The sequence below is a fragment of the Castor canadensis genome, chromosome 3, assembly GCF_047511655.1.
Source record: "Castor canadensis chromosome 3, mCasCan1.hap1v2, whole genome shotgun sequence".
NCBI lineage: Eukaryota > Metazoa > Chordata > Mammalia > Rodentia > Castoridae > Castor > Castor canadensis.
Genome location: NC_133388.1, coordinates 119,805,491 through 119,828,581, shown reverse-complemented (window position 1 = coordinate 119,828,581; position 23,091 = coordinate 119,805,491). Strand labels below are relative to the sequence as shown.

The window sequence follows — 23,091 nt, the reverse complement described above, 5'->3', positions numbered from 1 at the left end:
AGCTAATCTCAAGCCATCTGTGTGACTTCAATGAATGAGACTTTGGGAAAGAATGTATAGAATTGGTTCTTCCAAGCTAGTGTGGGCCAATCTAGCAAAACCAATATTTCCATTCTCTATTTCTTTAAGTGTATTTTATTTTGGAACTTGAAAAATTTTAAAGAGGAAAATGATAAGAGTCTAAGTTCCTGTTCTATAATATCATAGGGTTTCCAGTAGGAAGCTAGATTTTAGAGAAATAACTAGTGTCATTTCATACCATATAAATTTTCTGACCTACTTTCCTGAAATGAATTGTACTATGGTGGGGAGAATTGTCAAAACTCTCCACTTCCATTTCCTGTAGCTTTAGTTCAATTCTAGCCAGTGCTTAGGAAGATGGAAGTTTTGGTGAAACATATAGCTGTTTCCTTGACAAAACTGTGAAAACTGTGGTCTGGAATTTAATTCCTAATACTGAGACTTCTGTAGAGATTAGAATAAATGAGCAGGCCCAGAAATTGAAGTACATAAATGGAAACCATCTAGATTGTTTTGACCTATAGCAGAATGAGGAAGTCCACCTCTGACATTCCTGTGGGAGTCATTGTCTTTTTATCTAGAAGAGAAACTGATACTGAAAAAACTCTCTTCTACCATTGGATGCCATCATCTACTCCATAGGACATTGGCTTTAAGATCTCAGTTTTTGACTTTTACAAGGGATGTGTTTCCTTCTACCTCGAGCATCCCATACTCAAATCCTGGCCTTCCTTTCATACATCTAGTGACCCAATGTGTTTTTTTCTTGCATATTTTCTACTTACTACAGACCTCCAATCTCTATAACCTTCAAAATCTGAATGTAAAATACAATGGGTTTTTAAGAGTTAGTGAAATGTCTAAAAGTTGTTAATCTCTTCTTGGGGAATAGCTGTGGACATTCTGTTAGGCTCTAGGATGAAGATTCTGGCTACTTAGTTTACATCGTTCCCACTTGAGCTTCATGCTTCTGTGAGGAAGTGTTAAATTAAAATTCATTCAGCTACTTTTAATCAGTGTAAGCGTTGATTAAAAATGAAATGAAAAAGTGAAAAATACCCTAGGCAAGTAGACATTGGTAGTATAAAGCTGAAAGGATTGAATATAACAGAAGGAAAACTCATTGGGATAATTTCTTAGGCAAAGTCATCAAAATATGTAAATGTTAAGAAAATATGATAATAGGTATCTGAAAAAATATGGTCAGACCAAACACTTGGAATAATTAGAGGCATAATTCCTTCTTCAACCAAGTTTTCCATTTACTGAGATTGAGTTTTACTCTGGGGTGTATCACTTCTTATATGAAATATGTCTTCAGAGCAGCATTGCATTTTTCTTCCTCTCCATTCTGCATTTCTGAAGTCTTCAGCCTGTGAAGCAGCTTATGATACTTGCTAAAACTGAATGGAGCTCGTACTGTGAGACACACATTTTGACTATTCACAGATTTTTTCTTTTCACTTTCTTGCCAGTTCTTGGCTATGTTTTAGATAAGTGATGTATTGCTGCTCTCTTTATGAATAATGGATTCATAAATCTGAGGTGTGAAAGAAATTTAAAGATTAACTCATAGCTTTCTAAAAATTGAATGTGAAAACTGTTTTCTCAGATTCAAGGTATTAGAGCAGCAAGTTAAAAAAAAAATCAAGAGAGTTTCACAAATTCCAGACAATTGAACCATGGTTTATTTAATTCCAGTTATCTAAGCTTTATGACTTTGAATGAGAAAGAGAATTTTATTTCATACTTCCTACTCCTTCTGTCCCCCTTAAAATAGAGTAAGTCCTTTAAATATTTGTAGTTTAATAAAATATTCAGTCTTACTCTTGAATTTATATTAGGAAGGAGTATTCCTGTAAAATTGTATTAAATGTAAATGTAAACATTTAAAACATTGCTTGACTTTTATAAACTGGAATAATGAATTGTAAATTTACTGTAGACTGTGACATTAACCATTTGGTATGCCAGAGTTTCTACATTTTCCTAAAATCTGAGTTATTTAAAGTGACCACTTGTTATTCTATATATTTTTTAAGCCTGAACATTCATAAAAAAATCTGTGACTTCTGTTAGGCCTTTAGAAATGTTTATAGTTTCCCAGAAGGCTCTGGGTTCTCTTATCAGTTTCACATCTCCTCCTTGACCGTGGAAACATCACATTTCAGTTATCCACTGTGGCATGGTAGCAGGGATGTGATCCAGCTCCCATGCTTACTCTCCATGGAGTCTTTTCTCCTTGAATTGTTTTAGGCTCTGCCTTCTCAATACAGTGCTTCCCTGAATAATTGTTAAGCTTTGGTCACCTCTCAATCTCGGAAGTGGAATGTAGACTCTTTTTTACTATAGTGACACATCAAACTTCCTAGTTACCAACAACTTTTATTAAAAAGCAATTTCATAGATTATTGCTATGAAGAATGTATCTTAAATATACCTGAATTTTTTAGTTTTGTCTGCAAGGAGATGAAGTCGTGGCTTTTTTCCCTGCTTTGCGTATGAATGGTTCTTTAGTTTAATGCTGTGGGGAATGCAAAAGGAACAAGAAAGTTACCCTCCATATCTACAGACATTCTGTGTCTAATCTCAGAGGGAACTGCTACCTTTGATTGGCTCTTTACTCAGGTTCATTTTCCTGAGATTATTTTTAGTTTCTCTTTTCTGACTTAGCTCATTTCACTCATTCTTTCTTACTTTTTATGATCTACTGAACTTCAGCCTCAAATCCTATTCTTATTTTTTCTGTGTTCCCTTAGACTTTTAACTTCAGGCTTTATCTTGTCTCTTGGTCCATACTGTACTAGGGTTTGATACCAGTTCATCTTTGCCCCCTGCCTCAAACCTGAGGGCTGGCCACACCTGCTCCTGTGCCCAGTGGCAGTGCCTATGTTCAGCCCTAGGCACATGATTGTTCAAAAATAAATTTTTTTAAAAAAGTAAAAAGAACTGGGAGGGTGATGCCTTTAGTTTGACATGTTGAGACTGAAATGACCACAGGAAATCACCATGCAGAGAAATAAACATGTCAACAGAGTGGGCTACATTACAAAGGGACATGAGTCCAGTGAGAAGAATAGATATCTTAGCAAAGAACCTTAGTATTTCAAGAAAAGACACTCTTCTTCCCTCACCCCCAAAAAGAGAATACCTGTGAAGGAAACAGAAAGAGAGCAGAAATAAGAGGACAATGTTCTAAGGAAAAAAAATGGGTTAAAGTCTATACACAGAGAAATAAAAGACTAAAACCTTTTACATTGCACACTTCAAATAATTTTGGAGGAATGACAAAGACAAGTCAGACTGATATGCAATGAGTAGTATGTGGATGGTGGAGAAGGGGGAACTTGTGAGGAAGTGTCATTTATCCATTGGCTCAAGAAGCTGTCCATCTAAGGATCTTAAACTCCATAGTCTGTTTCCTCATAAACAAAATAAGGAAATTAAAAGATTTTTAGACACCATTCTGATAATACTTATACTTCATACTTATTCTGACTTAATACTCATTCTATGAGTCTTAACCAATTGTTAAGAGGAGCAAAATAGAGCTGAGTGGCTCAAGCAATAAGAGTGCCTGCTAGCAAGTGTGAGGCCCTGAGCTCAAACTCCAGTGCCACAAAAAAAAAAGGAACAAAATTGTAACAAGCCAGATTGTATCTATTTGATTGCCATCATAACATAAAGACATTTCCACAACTGTATTTGCACGTTTGTTCTGTCTCTAACAACCTACAAGAAATATGGCATTGTGTTGCTTTCCTTGCATCATTTGCTCTGTTTCAGCAGTTCATGGCTGTCAGAGGTGACTTCAGTACTAATTTGTCTTCATAAGCAGAAAGGATGTGCTATATTATTTTGAATAACAAATGCAAAGAAAGAATAGGAAATACTCTAGTTTTACAAACAGAACTTTTGTTTTTGTTCTTAACATTAGGTTATTAAAGATTGCTTCTAAAACTGTTTTATAAATCTCTTTTGAATCCCAGGTATTGCAATTTCAGATGAACTTGATAAGGTAAGTTGAACTATATATCTAATGAAAAAAATGTAGAAATTAGGTTTTAATCCATTGTATAAAGTTTCTGACACATAAAATGTTCAAATATAATTCATTTGGCATTTACATTTTGCTTAGATTCTTTCATAGAAATTATTGCATTAAGTATATATCTATAATCTGACTCTTTTGAGCCAAAGCCTTTAAAATTTGGTTAGAGAGAACAGAATCACTGTAGTCACCAAATAACTATATTAAAACAACAATTTGTACATTATATTGTGTAAATTATTTGGACTTGGCCATTTCTAAATGCTCATGATGGTGGTGGTGGTGGTTGTGATGGTGACTAGTACTTATTTTGAGTTGCTTATTAAATTTTTCTATATAAGTTGATGTTCACAAAGGAGATTGATGTAGAGATATACATTTAGTAGTTACTGGGATAGAATTTCTCACTTGGGGGGTCTTAGGACTTGTTTATAACTCCTGAAAATTATCAAGAATCTCAAAGAGCTTTTGTTTTATGTACATTATTTCCATTGATGTTTGTCATGTTAGAAATTAAAACTGACCAAAATTTCATGTGACCATTATTTAAAAATAGCAGTGACTAAAATTATTACACTGGCAAAATAGCACATTTATGAAAATATTTTATTTTCGGAAACAAAATATTATTGAGAAAGTAGCCTCGTTTACACTTTTGAAAACATTGTTAGTATATGGCCCAACTGAAAACTGTTGGATTTCATATCTGCTTCTGTGTTCAATCTGTTATGATATTCTTTGGGTGAAAGAAAATCTGGCATTAGAAATGTAGTTAAAAAGGATGAAGCACTTAAAAATAGCCATCATCAATATTTGGTGGATGTCAGTGCAGCCATCTTCTAAACAAAAACTATACTGAAATTTGGCTTAGTAGTTACATATATACATAGAAAGAAAATAATAGAAAGTATTGTGCAAAATTGGGATCATATAAATCATGACTTTTAAAATAGCAGACTATGATTTAAAATTGTATTACTTTTATAAAAACAATAAAGTTAGTATTATACCTTAAATAAGAATACAGTTTTTAAATTTTGAACCATAAGAATGCATTCCTGGCTCACTAAAAGTATTTGGATGTATTTTTAAATATGAATTCCCTTTAGTGAACCATCATAATATTCTAAAGTTAGCTTAATTGCTATCTTATGAACTCTGCAAAAGTAGATCTTGACTCTACAGAACAGCAAGCCTGATGAGAGTCAGGTGTGGTCTCCAGGCTTTATTAGGCATTTCTAGTCTCCCTCTCTGAGCCCTCTACTGTCTTGCTCATGTGGTCTCCTTCTTAGACTATGACTCCCTTACAATTTGTAGAAGTTTAATAATTCCATCTTTTGTGGTCATGGCTTGTCTTCATCTTAAGTACAAAGACATCATCATCATCATTTCTAGATTCATTTGCTGTTTCCAGTGTATTCTGCAAAACCCTGGCTGCCTGACTGACCATAAATTAGCTTGTCCAGGGTTGTTTCTCAGCTTGGCCCTCACCTCCCCTTTTTCCTATGCTTTGATTTACAGAGTCATTGGGGGGTGTGTCTTTATGGTGAGCTAAAGAACTTTATTCTTTGTACTGAAGTGGATATAACCTTCACTGGACAAATTATGGATTCCCTGATGCTTGTCAAGTACCATCCTCAGGATATCTTCCCCTCATACCCTCTTTATTTACAGCCCTTTGTCAGGGGAGTGTCCATGTAACAAAATTTCATGATCCCTCCAGTTTTCATTTGCTTACCTAATATTTCTGTTTTTGAAAATTTCATGCAAATTGCTGAAATTTATTGCATGTTTATTACTTTTCATTTTCATTGAGGAAGACACCAGCAGTTGTCATACTAATCTTTTAATTGAAAAAATATTTATCAGTTAAAAAAAAAAAGTCTTCCTTTTGCATCTGATTTTCAAGGGAGCCGAATAATGCAAAAGAACCCCAGGCTTCCAGAGCCATAGTCACCATCCTTTGCCTGCCTGGAGAGCACCCTTGGGTGAGTGGGAGAGCCTTCTCATAGAACCTCCTTGTAGCTATGAAGCTCACTTCCTGACTAAGAAAAAGCAAAGCTCAGGCAGCTGCTAAAAGCCAGCCAATAAGAATGATTTACAGCTTGCGTTGACCTAGCATCTGTACCTTCAGTGCAATAAAATAAATACAGCTTCTTCCTCTTAATCCCTCAACAATTTTGAGCATTCACTTTTTATAAAACATTGATTTTTTACTATCATTCCAATTCAACTGTCATTTTATTGAAATCATGTTCCTGTGGCCTTTAAAGTTAGTTTATGAATTCTGAAAAATTTTTATTAATTTGTCTTAAAATGAAAAAATGAAGTAAAACAAACTGTAATGTTATTGTTAAAGTTACTTTAAAATTGTAGGAACTCTATCATTCCTTAATTTTAAACTCATTTCCTTAGCCAATGTATTAGCTTTCTATGGAGGTGAAACAAATAATAACACAGATTTTTTACATTATATTTCTATAGTTAGAAATTCAATATGAACTTCCCTGAGCAAATATTAAGGTGTTTTCGGGGTTGTTTTCTTTCCTGAAGGCTCTAGGAGAAATCTGTTTTCTTTTCTTTCCCACCTTCTAGAGACTTCTAGAGACATTACTGCAATGTCTCTTCTCTCTCTGACTTAGCCATAAAGTTAATTATATTAGATTGGGGAAATCGGGCTAATCCAGGAAAAACTTCCTGTCTTGGGGTCTTTAACTTTAATTTTGCAAAGTTCTTTTTGCCCTGTATGTAATATGTAATATATTCATAGTTGTAAGGGTTAGGATGTGGACATATATGAGAAGTTATTATTCTGTCTACACAGCTACAATACAAGTTCAGAAGGTAGTTCTCTTGACTACACACACACGCTGACTATATTGGATCATGATAGACTGGCTCTATATATATAATCATGATTCCAATCTGCTCTTCAGAATGCTGTATAGCGGACTTTACTAGGGCAGTGTGATTCATCTCAACTACTGTGAGTGTTGGGTGTTTACAAGCTCAGCCTTTTCCTTGGGCTTTGTCTTACCCTGGCAGCCATGTCACCAGAGATGCTTGGATTCACCCTCCAGAGCTCTCTATGGTATCAGACTGAACCCACATTGTTGCCTAGTTTCTTCTCTGTCTTCTCCTACCCCCCTCACTCTCGTACAAGTTTCACTTAAGAGAACCCATTCAATAAATTGTGTTCACAGTGCCTAATTCTTGAGTCTACCTAAGCCACCCACAGAATCTTCTCAGTGCAGAATTCTGCTGAAAATATTTCCTGGACTCTTTGCTAACTGCCAAATTAAGTACAGATTTCTAACACTAGCATTAAGTCTCCCTGTTGTGGCTCACGTCTGTATCTTAGGCTTTATTTTTTTTCTTCATGTCTATTTGAACTCTGTACTATACTCAACAAAACAGCCAGACTATACTACTTCCAGGTCATATTTTTATTTATTTTCACATTTTTGTTCAAGCTGTTTCTTCTCTTTCTGACTGTTATCACTCCTTTGAGCTCTGGCCTTCTCTGGTCACCCTTTCAGAGAGTGATCTCACTTCCTGTGATCTCTTGGAGGATATGGTGACTGTATCAAATGACACTTCTTACTACACATTGTGGGTTTTTGTGTTCACTGAGTAAAGAAGCAGCCTAGTATTGTCATAAATCCACAGATAGGCTTTGAATTGAAACTTAGCTACTGCCATTCACTAACCATGTGGTCCCCAGGAAATTATTTACAGATGCTGAGTTTTAGTTTCTTTCCTTGTAAAATTCAGATGGTTTCAGTAACTTTTAAAAATAATTTCCCACTAAAAATAATCTTAGGTATACATCTAAAAATATCCAAAATATGAAACATTTCAAAGAAGTGCATGGGAAAGCATTTTGAAGAGAACACAATGTCAGAAGAACATAAACCTCCGGCACAGGATGCAGCTTTGAGGTTTTGCATTGTCATTCTGGTTGTGCTACAATTGAGCTTTTTGTCAGTTGCCACTGCCATCCATGGAATCACAGAAAATCAGTTTTTCATGGGAAACTAACCATTCATGCTACTGAAGCCTAAGAAAATTCTCTCCCATTTGTCCTTATGAATAAGATGCTATCTACAATTTTGCGTGTGTGTGTACATGTATGCGTGTGTGCGTGTGGTGTGAGTGTGTGTGTGTTGCTTGGCCTGGGACTCAAGGCCTTGTACATACTAGACAAGCACTTGACCACGTAACCATCTCACCCATGCAGATACTGTGTAATATAGTCAATAACCGTCTCAAAAATATTCTTATAGCTCTGTGCATCAATGGACAGTCAACAGAGCGAAAGGGCAACTTGTGGAATGGGAGAAACATTCATAAATCATACATTTGATCAGGCAGTGATGTCCGGAATATATAAAGAACTTCTGCAGCTCAACAACAAAAAACAAATAACTTGACTAAAAATGGGCAAAGAACTTGAGTAGACATTTCCTCAAAGATGATATGCAGATGGCCAATAAGCATAAGAAAAGATGTTCAATTATCATCAATCATTAGGAGAGTCTCAGTTGAAACCACAGTGAGCTGTAATTCCAGCTACCTGAGAGATGGAGATCAGGGCTATCGTGGTCCAAGACCTTAGCAAAAAGTTAGCAAGACCTGATCTAAATCAGTAAGTTGAGCCTGGTGGCATGTGCCTGTGATCCAAGCTACACAGGAGGCTGTAGGTGGGATGACAGTGTCCTGAGGCCAGCTCTAGGCAAAGATAAGACTCTACTTGAAAAATAATTATCATGTCTGTTATGGACTGAATATTTGTTTCCCTCCAAAATTCATATATTGAAATCCTAGCCCCCTGTGCAATGGTATTTGGAAATGGAGCCTTTGGGAGGAAATTAGGATTGAGCATGAGAATAGGGACCCATGATAGGATTAGTGCCATTGTTTAAAGTAACGCATGAGAGCTCTCTGACCCTTTCTCACCATATACAAAGCTGAGGTCATGTGAGCACACAGTAGCATGGCAGCTACACGCAAGCTAAAAGAAGAGTCCTGAGACTGAAGTCTACCTTGCTAGTCTGCTAGTGCTTGGTCTTGGATGCCTCAGCCTCCAGAATTATGAAAAATAAATTTCTGTGTTTAAGCCACACAAAAAAAGAAAAATAGTTACAGCACAAAAGAACTGGGAACATAGCTCAAGTGGTAGATTACCTGTCTAGCAAGTGTGAGGCTCTAAATTCAAACCCTAGTGCTGCTAAAAAACAAAACAAACCATCAAACAAGCAAAAACCATCATGGGATACTGTCTCACATGCACTAGAATGGCTACTTTAAAAGAGAAAAAGCAGAAAGTAGCACATGTCAAGTGTTGGTAAGAATGTGGAGAAATAGGGACCCTTTGTGCATTGCTGGTAGAAACATAAAATAGTGCAACTGTTATGGAAAACAGTAAAGCAGTTCTTCAAGTAATTAAAAATAAACCCACCATAAACTATGGTTTTAATGTTTGTGTCCTCTCAAAATCCGTGTTAAAACCAAACTCCCAATGTGATGGTATTAAGAGGTGGACCTCTAAGCAGTGATCAGATCACGCACCCTTTCCTACAAAGGGCCTTCACGGGGCCTCTTTGGCCAAATGATGACACAGTGTCCTTCCATCTTTCTTGTGAGAATGCAGCCAGAAGTCACCATCTGAGAAGCAGAGGGCATGCCTTTGCCAAAAACTCAATCTTCTGGCACCTGCGTCTTTGAACTTTGTGTCTCTAGAACTGTGAGAAATAAACTTCTCTCACTTTTAAATTACCCAGACTAAGATATTTTGTTATAGCAATAGGACTAATACACCATATGATCAAGCAATTCCACACTATGTATGTATCCAAAAGAATTGAAGGCAAGTTCTCCAAGATACTGATATATACACATTCATAGGAGTGTTGTTCATAGGAAGTGAAAGTAACCTAGATGTTCAGTGACTGATGAATGGATACACAATATATGGTATATACATACAATGGAATATTATTCAGCCATCAAAAGTAGGAAATATTGTCACATGTAAACATGGATGAAGCTTGAGGACCTTATATTAAGTGAAATAAGCCATTCATAGGAAAGAAAATATTATATAATACCATTTATAGGATGTATTGAAAGTAGTTGCTTTTATAGAAATATAAGTGAAATGTACTTGTCAGGGGCTGGGTATGGGGAGTGGGCAGTTGTAGTTTAATGAATATAGAACTTGTTTTGTAAGATGAAAAAATGTCTGCTTAACTTGGTTTACACAGAGATTGGCTGCACAACAATGTGGATAGACTCAACACAACTGAACTGTACCTAAAAATGGTTAAGAAGTTAATTTTGTTATTTTTTTATTGAAATTTTAAGAAATATGCCCTTTCAGTAAATAAGATCATTACTCACTCAGGAGTTTTTAGAGTAATATCTATTAACCTAGACTAATGTAATGTAAAAGTAAATCTTGATTAAAATAATTCCACTGGAGAACTCAATAGTTATGTAGACAACAGATATTCTAGAAAAATTACAGAGTATTTTACAATATTTAGAACGATGAAAAGTCTGCATATCTTTTAGAAAAGGCATCAGAAATATTGTTGTCAATAATGAACTTGAGCTTCTAGTCCTTGAATCTTTAAACAGATGTTTAATGATAATAGATAAAATGAATAATGATGTCTTACTTAGTGCATAATGTATTTTATACCTTGGGCTAAGCATTTTACATAGATCATTCCATTTTATCCTAATAAAAATAGCTAACATGTATTGAGAACTTGTTATGAGCCAGTGTTCTAAATTATTCAGCCTCACAGTATCAATTAATATTTACTAGTATCCTATTAAACAGGGATTATTATCCTTATTTGCAAGTGAGAAACTGGGGTACAGGTTACCAGGGGTTACATAAATACAAAATAGAACTAGATCACAAACCAAGGGAAATTAACCCCAGAGCTCCTGCTTTTAGCAATTATATCATATTTATAAGACAGGTACTATTGTTCACTGGTTTAATTGATGCAATAACAGCTCTTGGAGTTTCATGAGGCCCCTCCCACCCTGGTCTCACAGTAAGCAGAAAAACTGGACCCAAAACCACTCAGTTACGATTGCAGGGTTGATGCTCTCAACCTCTGCAGTGGATTTTGTCAGTTGCTTCCATCCTGGTGCCTGGTGTAGTTAGAAATCTTTTAGTCAGTAATTGCTATTTTTATTATTAGAAACTGTCCACAGTGCTTACTGTTTTGGAGCTATACTAAGCTTTTGGTAAATAATTGTAAATAAATAACTAGTCAGTTTTTAGCCAGAACTGACTAAAAACTAATTTCTCTATTCAAGTTGTTCTACCTTTTGTGTCTTCCCCAATTTTTCCCACCACCAAGACATTTTCTTCAGGTGATTGTATTATATTATGAGCTCTGATTTATTTTCCTATGGTTACAATCTAGAAAGAGAGTTAAGGTGGTGTCATGTTCTTGCTCACAAATAATATTTTAATATGGAAGTTAAATACATATGTGAATATGTTTAAAACTGAATAAGCAAACAGTGAAAGGCTGTATTTAACAAGCATATAGTGTGACAGGCACTGTGCCATGTTTTAAAGTATATATGTTTACTTTCTCACTTATACTCACAATGACACTGTGAGAAATCTCTTATTATTTCCCATTTTGGGTAGCTTCAGCAAATTTACAGATACAGATAATGTATGACAGAACTCAGCTTTGAGCATACTTTAATTCCAAAGACGTCTCTTAACTTCTTTGTTACCTTTGCTCCCTAAAAAGTTAAGAACCTCATAGTTACATTCTTTAATCTGGTTGTATGGACAGCACTGGAACCCAGTACGTGGGCGATGTAACCACTCAGTGGCCACTACACTAATTATGCAGTGTAAGGTGTTGTATGTTAACTTCTTTGAAGTAAGGATTTTTTTTTTTTTTTTGCCAAATACCTTTATGTTGCTATTCACCTTTCTATTTCTGTTCATTTTCTCCCAGGCAAGCAAGTTCAGATTCTGTTTCTTGTTTTGGTCATTCAATGGAGTATGGTTTGGGGAGTTTACATATATAATAAGGCATTCTTAAATCGCTATGATCTTTATATCTTTCTTCTCTCTGTATTACAGAGTATCTGTCCACTCATGTGAAACCTTCACACGCATCTCATGATATTTTATGTAGTAGTAAAAAACTATTTGGTATGCTGTATTAGCCATATGTTTAATTTTTAACAGATAGCAGTTCTGATATTAAGGGAAACAATCATATATATTTTGTTATATGTCTGCCAGTATGGTTCTTGTCCATGTTTGTGTTTAAAAACCTATCTCTCAAAAGAAAATGTGAAACAAATGTGGAAAGTGACAAAATCAAAGAAAACTATTTGCAATTTATATCCCAAAGATTAATATCTCTAGCTTTACAGAGCTTCTACAAATAGAGTTAACAAGGCCAAAATTCCATTAAAAATGAACCCTCGAAGAGGTCTGTTCAAAGAGACACTATACGAAAAGATGCTTAGCACTGTTTAAGAGAAATGCAAGTTAAACACCACTGCTTATCTACCAGATTTACGAAAATCTCTAGGCTTGTTAAATTACTTTTTTGGCAAGGCTCTGAGGAAAGAGGCACTTTCACACCTTCCTAGTTGAAATGCAAAATGGTACAAACATTATGGAAATGTTGCAGTGTCTTCAACATACTGCAATTTTTCATCAATCAAATGGTCCTATTTCCATGAGTCTATTTCAAGGGCATAATGGCAAAATTAAAAGACTTATACATATGTCTATACATTGTCGTACTATTGTAATGTTAAAAATAGAAACAACCAAATGTCTATTAGAGCAAGAGTACTAGATAAAGTTTAGTTTACCTCACGCAATAAAGAACTAGATAGGTGTAAGCCTGACAGAGCAGTTCTGTATATTATACAATGACACTCAGGATATACTGTGAAATGAAAAAGATAAGGGGAGGGACTGTGTGTTGCCATTTGTCTAAATAAGTGTAAAGAAGATATGCATTCACATTTACTTATATCAAAACCAAAACTACAGTAGCAAGGCCTGTGATATTATAAAGTTTACACAGGATGCACACCTAATCATCCATGTACAAAATTATTTTTAAAAAGCTGCCTGTGGTGAAGGGAAGGTGGGAATAAGGAAAATTTTAGAGAAGAAAGGATAGAGATGGAAGATTGGTTTCTTAGAATTTTGAATACTTTACTTTGGTACCATTTAAATGTTTTATATAATTTTAAAACAAAGTTAAATCTTAAAACATCAATTTCTAATGATCAAGGACAGATAAAGACATTTATTTCTGATTAATGGCATAAACACACTGAGATTAATTGCTATGTCATTATACATTGATTTGATTGTCTCCAAGGTGATATACTCTAAAAGGAGAACACAAATGCACTTTTAAGCTGTTTTCAGTAACTATGTTGTTAGTGATAGTGCTGATGTATTATAATAAGATTGTTGTTTTTGTTTTGTGTGATGTACACTGGTGTCTTTTAAGAACTATAATTTTTGGCAGGGAGAAGGGAAATACAGTTATAAGATCAATAAATTTAAGTTAAAAAATGTATAATCCTGCTTGCAAATTGGAGATATTGAAAACTAAATATTGAGTAGAATTAGAAAACCATAAATTGGCAAACATCATTTTAATTGATGAAGGTAAGGCTCAACAAAGGTTGTAAAATTAGTAGGATGTAATTTAATGAATTCAAAGATACCCACCTAGTCCCACAATAATCACCTCTCCCCAAAGATACTTACTAGTTAACAAGAAAAAAGTAGAAACTTTATCTTGAATTAAACTGGAAGATATCACTTTAAGCAAGAGATGAAGGTTAATGCAACCAGTGACAGAAAAAATCGTCTTGTGCGTTTTCATGATACACCACTTCTGTTATTTTCTACAAAACTGCATGGCATTTGAAAAAATAAACATTGAAGGATTTTCTAAATAACTGGCACATATTTTCCAAAAACATGAAGGTCATGAGACTGAAAACTGTTCTAATTAAAGGAAAATAAAAATGATTACTGAATGCCACATCTGATCCAATATAATCTTTTACTATGAGCAACATTACTCAGATAATTAGAGAAATTTAAACAATGTTTGTGTGGTTACTAGCACACCATTTTAAATTACTCATTTTGCAGCCATATAAGAAAATTTCTATACTCTGCAGCGGTTATGGACAAAGAAGCATGATATCAGAAGGGCTTCTGGAAAATATATATGCATATAAAATTTATATATTTATATATACATACATATTCAAATATATATTATAAAGCAAAGGATCAGCCAAAATGATAATGCAAATTATCAACCAATAGTGTTGACATTATCATATCAACTATTAATATTTTGGTAATCCAGGTGAAGGGGTATACAGGAATTCTTAGGTTTTGTTTATTCTCCCTCCAACTTCTCTGTAAGTCTGAGTTATACAATATTTTTAAAATATGCATTTCTAGCTTTATCCACTACTACCAATCCAATAACAGTTAATACATCTACTGCCAAAATTCTAGTCTTTAAATAGCCCAGTGGTCCTTTGGGATGATGGCTGATTCCATATCTGAAGTAAAGGAAGAAAAGAAATAGCTGTTACGGTGTTGTACCAGAAAGCAAGAGCTCTATCAAAGACCTCTAAGATTTTAATCAAAGAAGCTCAGAACATGGTCTCCTAACATCTTTGGAAGATGTTAGGGCTCCAAAATTACTCTTTTAAAAATCTATTAAAAGCAAAGGAAAAGAATAAAATTATACAAATTGCAATTCAGGGTAGCCAAATATTTGATGACTGGAAGTTTCTCTTTACAGAAGTATTCCAGTAAGTAAATGAATATGGAAGTGTAAAATTAGGTGGTCACCATTTGGCAATTAATGTCAGTGAATTAATGGATCTAAGTAAAATGATAAAGGCTGCCAACACTGCTGATGAAGGGGCAATGGGACATTATGTGCCTCCAGAGGAAACTAGAGCCATTCTCTTTGAAGCAGTGTTGGCAAAGACAAAAGCAACAATAAGCTTTCATTTTGATCTAACTGCTAATTTGCTGAAATTACAAGGGGCGGACGAATGCTTCAAACCACACAGCAGGGATGCAAAGGTGTAAGTGCAAACTACAAAATTTACTGGACAAAATTTCCAGAGTTCAGGGTTCTTGAACAAAAACAATAAGAGATTTGTAGTTTAAAAGAAATGTAAATGCTGGGTGGATGTGTATACCTGAAATTCACAGTTCAAGGACAGCCTGCATTGCCCAGCAAGTTTTGGCCAATCTAGGCTATGAGACCCTGTTTCAAAAAAAAAAAAAAAAGAAACAGAAAAAAGAAAAAGAAATGTAAAAAAGGTCAGTAGTTCCAAAATCTGGAATGAAGTCTTGCTTAGAGCCCAACTTGGGCAAACAAACAGATAATATCCCTGAGACAATAAGGGAAGTTTGAAAACCAAATGATTTGTTGATATTAAAGAATTGTGAATATATTGTTAGGTAAAATAACAGTATTGTATTTCTTTACAAAAAAGTCACTGTGCTCCTTTTTAGAAATCCATATTGAACTATTTACAAATGATATGATATGGTCAATGGAATCTACTTTTACTTAACCAGGGGAAAGAAAAGTGATGTGGAAGGGATGAGGGGAAGGTAAGGACAAAGTAAGTTTACCCATGAGTTGATAATTGAAAATGTGTGTGAACACAAAGGAGTTTATTTTATTATTCTTTCTAGTCCTCATGTCATGATGAAGATATCCACAATAAAGTTAAAAGTTTTAGATGGGTAGGAGTGAAGAAAATAGGGGAGTGAGGAAGGGTAATATGGGGCACACATTAAGATTGGCAGGTATGCTATGTATGTCTGGTATATCTTCAAATTTGGTTCTCCCAATAGTCCAATGAAGTGGACGGTTTTCCTGTTTTACAAATAAGAAAGCAGAGGTTATAATGATTAGTTGCTTTGCTCAAGATCTCAACCCTAGAAGTACATAGACCTGGAATAAACACTCACCTCTTGACTTCTGATACTATATCTGTCTCTCTCCTAATCCATGCTATAGCTACCTACCTTGAAAGGGAAAAAAATCTGAAAAAATTTAATGTATTGTTTTAGCAGCTTTGTTGAGACATAATTCACATATAAAATTCACCTTTTTAAAAGTATACTGTTTAGTGGATTTTAGTTTATTCACAGAGTTGTACCACAATCACCACAACGTATGCTTATAACATTTCATCATGCCCCAAAGAAACCCTGTACCCATTAGCAATTATCCGAAGTCTCTCTAACCCTTCAGGTCTAGACAACAATTAATATACTATCTGTCTATATGGATTTACTTATTTTATAAATGTCATAAAAATGCAGTCATATAATATAGTCTTTTGTGACTTATCTTCTTACACTGAACTTAATTTTTTCAAGGTTCATCTATGTTGTAGGAGTATCAGTATTTCATTTATTTTTATTGCTGAATAATATTCCATTGCTTGAATATATCCTTTTCAAAGATCAGAAGACTGTAGTTGTGTGGTTTTATTTCTGGGTCTTGATTCTGTTCCATTGGTCATCATGTCTGTTTTCCTGCCACTATGCTGTTTTTGCTTCTATGGCTCTGTAGTATAATTTGAAGTCTGGTACTGTGAAACCTTCAGTATTGTTTTTTGCTTAGGATTACTTTTGCTATATGGGGTCTTTTATGTTTCCATGTTAATTTTAGGATTGATTTTTCTATTACTGGAAAGAATGACCTTGGGATTTTGATGGGCATTGCATTGAATATGTAGGTTGCTTTCAATAATATAGCCATTTTTACAATATTATTTCTGTGAATCCATGAACATAGGAGGTCTTTCCATCTTCTGGTGTCTTTTTTCATGGTTTTATAGTTTTCATTATGTAGGTATTTCACTTTCATGGTAATTTATAACTAGACATTTTTTTGAGATTACTGCGAATAGGATTGTTTTTCTGAGTTCTTTCTCATTCATTCATTGTTGGTATAGAAAAACTAGATTTTTGTATGGTGATTTTATATACTGCTATGTTGCCAAAAGTATTTATCAGATCTAGGAGTTTTTGGTGGAATCTTTGGGGGTCTTTTAAGAATAGAATCATATCATCTACAAATATGGATAATTTAATTTCTTCCCTCCTTAATTGAATCCCTCTTATTTTTTTTTTCTCTTGTCCTATTGCTTTGGCTAGGAATTCCAGTACTATATTGAGTAAGAGTGGGGAGAATGGACACCCTTGTCTCATTCCTGTCTTTAGAGAAAATGATTTCAGTATTTTCCTATTTAATATGATTTTGGCTATAGGTTCATCATATATTATTATGTTGAGATACATTCCTCTACTCCCAGTTTCAACAGAGCTTTTATCATGAAAGGATGTTGAATTTTGTCAAAGGTTTCTTCTGTATCAATTGAAATGATCATGGGATTTTTGTCCTAGATTCTATTTATGTGCCGCATTACATTTATTGATTTATGTGTTGAACCATCCTTGAATTCCTGCAATTTAACCAACTTGAGCATAGTGGACAATCTTTTTAAAGTGGTACATTGGTGTTGGTTCTTTAAAGATCTTGTAGAATTTAGCAGTGAATCTATTGAGTTCAGGGCTTTTATTTGTTGGGAGACTCTATTATATCTTCAGTCTCATTGCTTGTTATTGATCTACTTAAGTGTCGTCTTGGTTCAATTTTGGTAGAACTGCATCTAGAAATTTATCCATTTCTTCTAGATTTTCCAGTTTTTTTGAATATAGGTTTGTTGTAATATCCCATTTTTCATCTCTAATTTTATTCATTTGAGTCTTTTCCCTCCTCTTTTTAGTAAGATTAGCAAAGGGTTTATTAATCTTAATTATCTTTCCAAAGAACCAACTTTTTGTTTCATTGATTCCTTTATTCATTTGGTCTGTACTTCATTCATTTTTGCCTTAGACTTTATTATTTCTTTCTGTCTGCTAATTTGAGTTTTGGCTTATTCTTGTTTCTTAGGAGCTTGAGATATATAATTAGGCTATTTATTTGAGATCTCTCTGTTTTGCTCTTTTCTTGAAGTATGTGCTCACAGCTATAAACTTTTCTCTTAATACTGCCTTTTCTGTATCCCCAAAATTCTGGTATGTTTTATTTTCATTTTCATTATATTCTAGGAACTTTTGGCTATTTCCTCTTACTCCTTCAATTACCAACTGGTCATTCCACAATGTGCTGTTTAGTCTCCATGTGTTTGAATAGTTTCTGTTGTTTCTTTTGCTATTGAGTTCTAGTTTTATTCCATAATGGTCTGATAAAATACAGGAAGTTTATTTTCAACTTTCTTCCATTTGCTAAGATTTGCTTTGTGTCCTTAAATATTGTCTGTTTGGGAGAAATTTCCATAGACTGATGAAAATGTGTATTGTGACGCTTCTAGATGAAATACTCAGTAGATTATGTGTTAAGTCCATTTGGTTAATAGTGTTTTCTAATTCTGAGATTTCTTTGTTGATTTTTTTTGTGTGAATGATCTATCTGTATATCATTGTTTTGGGATCTGTCTGTGTTTTTATGTTCACTAATGTTTGTATAATAAAGTTGGATGCACTAACATTTGGTGCATATGTGTTATTGATTGTAATTTCCTCTTTACTAATTGTTCCCTTTCTTAATATGAAGTGATATTCTTTGTCTCTTCTGAGAAAATTTAATTCAGAATCTATTTTGCCAGATATGAATATAGCTACTGCTGTCTGCATTTGGGGTATATTTGCTTAGGAGATCTCTTTTCACCCTTTTCTCCACTCCATTATTTAGTTTTGTTAGTGATGCATTTTTTGTAGGCAACAAGGGGTTGGATCTTATTTTTTAATTCAACTCACCACTCTATTTTGATTACAGCATTAATACCATTAAAGTTCACTTTTAATATTGAAATGTATATAGTAATCCTTGCCATTTTGATGTTTTTATATTGTTTCTACTCTTAATATGCTTATGTGCTCATCTGTTGAAATATATTTTTCCCATATTTTCATGGTTCTGTTTATCCTCTTCTGTGTTTAGGATTCCTTTGAATATATATTGCAGTGCTAGTTTAATGGTCATAAATTGCTTTAGTTTTGATTATCATGGAAATTTTTATTTCTCCTTCAGTTGTGTCTGATAGCTTTACTGAGTAGAGTAGTCTGGGTTGGCAGTTATTCTTTCAGTGCTTGAAATACATCATTCCATGACTTCCTTGCTTTTAAGTTCTGTTGAGAAATCTGCTGTTATTCTGATGAAGTTGCTTTTATATGTGGCTATAGTTTCTCTCTTTCAGATTTTAATATTCTTTCCTTGTCCTGCACACTTATTGTTTTGACTATGATATGTCTTTGAGTGGTTCTTTTCTGGTCTTGTCTGTTAGTTGTCTAAAAAGCTTCATATAACTGAATAGCTGTCTCTTTCTCAAGATTTGAGAAGTTTTCTCCTGTTAACTTATTGAATATGTTTTCTGTCCCTTTACTTGTACCTCTTCTTCTTCTGTGATCATAATTTATAGGTTTGGTCTTTTAATAGTGTCCCTGAGGTCTTGATGTTCCATCATACTTCTTTTTTCTTCTTTTCTTAATCTAATTATTCTGATAAATGTACTTTGTCACCAAGCTTTGATATTCTGTCTTCAATTTGAGTCCCTCTAATGAAGAGATTTTTCACTGAGTTTGTTATTTGACTTATTAAGCTTTTCATTTCCAGAACTTCAGCTTGATTCTTTTTCAGAATTTCTGTATTTTTAAAAAATATCTCTTTCATATCCTGAACTGTTTTCCTGATTTCACTCAGCTGTTGATTTTTAACTTCTTTGTGTTTGTTTGGCTTTTTATACATGCCCTCTTTTATTTCATTTTGGTTATCATGCTTTTGAGTTTTTCTTCTGCTCTTCCTTTCTCTTCATTATTATTAGTATCTCTTGCTGTGTGGCGTTATTGATTCCTGTGTTTCCACATTGAGATTTATGTATCTGGGACCAAATTCATTGGTTGGAAGTTTTAATCAATAGAGAAGAGGTCTTGCAGTCAAAGTAATATCAGTGTTCAGGTACAATTGTGTAGTGGGAAGGTTGCAACATAGTTTCTCACCACTGGAAAGGGAGATAGCTCCATAGGAAACTTTTGTCTGAATGACCAACTCACACAGCCTGATCCCCAGCATCACTCATATAGAGGGAAAGTAGATGGAGTCTCTTGTGGTTCTCTGTGTATGAGCTGATATTATATGGTCAGTCAGTGGTCCATATGCATGCTGTTTCTACTTTAGAAGCTTCCCTTTTTTGTGTACTGGAAGTCTCTGCTGCCAGTTTAGTATATCAACCAAGCAAGTTCCTACTTGTTACACTTGCCCACCCATTTGTGTCCCCTGGGGCAATACAGGTGCAGCCTTAGGGTGTCTCTCAGATGTGCCTGATGGTGGATGGAACAAATAGCACACTGAGCTCTGCTCCATCAGTAGTGAACTGAGGGATCCAGGTACTCTGCCTGAAGGTTTCAGTTATTTTAAATTCCACCCTTTAGTTCACAATCTTGTGGAAGGAATGAGATTGGGGAAGATCAGAGCTCTCTGTCCTACCTGACAACAAGTCCCCAGGCCACTCGATAACTTCTGGACAGTGAGTACTGTGCCAGCCACAGGCTTGATTCTGTTTCTGTAGTGATTCCCTAGGCACTGGGCTTGCTTTAGCCTGGGAGGGCAGGGTCATCAACCTCCAGGCCCTTCACTGCTTGAGTTCTTCCTGCTGTTTTACTTTATCATCTCTTTTATTTCAAAGTTCCTCTTTCTTTATGACCACTTCTTGAGGCTGCCTTTCACTCAACATTGTAACTGGTATCCCAGAACATTTCTGTAACCTGAGCTCTTTGCCAGCAGAGGCTAGATTCTCTGTTTCTGAAATTGTCCTTGGGCAGTGGGGCTACACTCACTGAGATGGATGAGGGCTCATTTTCCTACCCAAGCTCCTGCTAACTTCTCATCTTGGCCTAGTCAAAATCCCTTCTTCTCATACACTGTGACCAGGTATCTCAAAACACCCTGAACTGTGATGGTTCCTTGTTTAAAAGACTACTACCCTCCACCACAGTACCTTAATCTTGAACAGGAGGCCTTTTCTCAAGATGGTAACCTCTCCACAGCTCTTCAAAGTATGAGGAATGAAAGGTTTTCTTGTCTGATACTGGTCTATCACACTGCAGAAGTCACTGTGCTATCAAGCATCCTCCCACTGGGGTTTACAGTTCGCAGGAGTATGATTTTTGAACCAAGGCTAGGTCTTTGATTCTGTTGTGGAGATCTTCTGGTTTACCTTGTGGTTAAGAGTTCAACTTTCCCTCCCCTTGAAGAGTTGGGGTTGCAAACTTTTTTTTCATTTTTCTTTTGCATACTTTTCAACAGTGATTCTCAGTGGTCTTCCTCTCTTGTGCTCCCACAAATGTAGTCTGCCTTTGTTACCCAGGCTCTTCTCGTTCGCAGTGTCTGATGGAGAAAGCTTCTACTCTTCTGCCATCTTGCCCCTACCTTTATTCTGTCCTATTTGTTTATTTCTACTACTCCATCTAGATTGGCTTTGTATTATACTTTAGATTGGTGTGGGAGAACTGACATCTTTACATGTCTGAATCACTCTATGAACATTAAGTTCATTGATTTTAATTAAACTTTATAATGTATTATAATAAAGCCATATAGTTGCATTAAAAAAGATAATGCAAATTTTTCTTAAACTGGTTCCTAAGAACATTTTATTTTTTGACTGTTATTCTAAAGGGTACCTGTTTATTTTCAAACTTGGTATGTGTGAATGAAAATTATTTTTTAAATTTTCTCAAGCACAGTACACTTGCTGAACAACTATTAAGTTGTAACTTGTATCTGAATTCTTTTGATTTTTTTCTATATACAGTAATTACATATGAATACCTTTGTTCCTTCTTTTCTCTTACATGTTAGGACTGACATGGATAATCATATTAAACACTCCTATTAGAAAAAGAGAATAATGGGAAGCTTATAGACTCACTGATTCACAGAAACTTTGAAATCCTGCTGGGCACATGTCATCAGTTTTTCCTATCCCAAAGGATGGATACGGTGGGGTGTTCCTTAATCATACCCACAGAATGGGAACTGAATACCCTGGGAGTCCCCATCTGGTTTTTGCACAGCTCTTTCACTCACTAAATTTTTTTTTTATTAACCTGAAAAGAGCACTGAGAAATACGCCTTTGAGCTGCTCCTTCAGCTTGCTTTTTTACTGTATAAAACAGAGGCTCAAAGGGCTTTTTACATCTTGAATTTTCTCTGTCATTTTTATTCCAGGCTGATACTTCTGGCAGTTCCAACTATCTCAAATAACTTGCTGGTTATCTGTATATTTTCTTTCTCTTCTTTTCTTTTCATATATACAATTCTTTTCAAACTGCTTCTCTTTGTAGATTTAATTACTAAAATTTTAGGTGTTGTGAAGCAACATTCTTAATAGACACTATCTTAATATTTTTAGTGCTTTTAATAAAAGGTCTTGTGGTCTTATAGTCATATCCTTGATATGCTTCCTACACTGAGGCTTTTCTGTTAGGGCCGTAAGTTTAATATTTGCATGAGGATTTATAGCAATTTAAAGATCTTTAGACATTTAGAAAGGCTGGAGATGAGAAACTTGGACAGGTTCAGAACATTTTTTTAAAATTTTGTTTGCAAATTGGCCTTCTGAACTCATTTATTTCTATTCTTTTTTTCTTTTTATTTTTGTGGTCCTGGGGTTTGAATTCAAGGATTTGCACCTATAAGGCAACGGTCTGTTGGCTTGAGCCTGCCTTCAACTCTTTTTGCTCTGGAGATAGGGTTTCCCTTTTTTCCCAGGCAGGCCTGTACCATGATCTTCTTCTTTTTAAGGTTTTCACTGTTTCTGGGATGACAGGAACGTGCTATCATATAATACACAGCTTT

At 34.8% G+C, this 23,091-nt stretch overlaps 1 protein-coding gene across 1 annotated transcript in view; it reads left to right on the top strand.

The window, feature by feature from the left end:
• Positions 1-23,091, top strand: part of C3H8orf34 (chromosome 3 C8orf34 homolog) — a 408,045-nt gene that overhangs the window by 123,044 nt on the left and 261,910 nt on the right. The window contains 1 exon segment of the mRNA XM_074068561.1: positions 4,011-4,039. Within this exon segment, the coding sequence (XP_073924662.1) occupies positions 4,011-4,039 (29 nt within the window).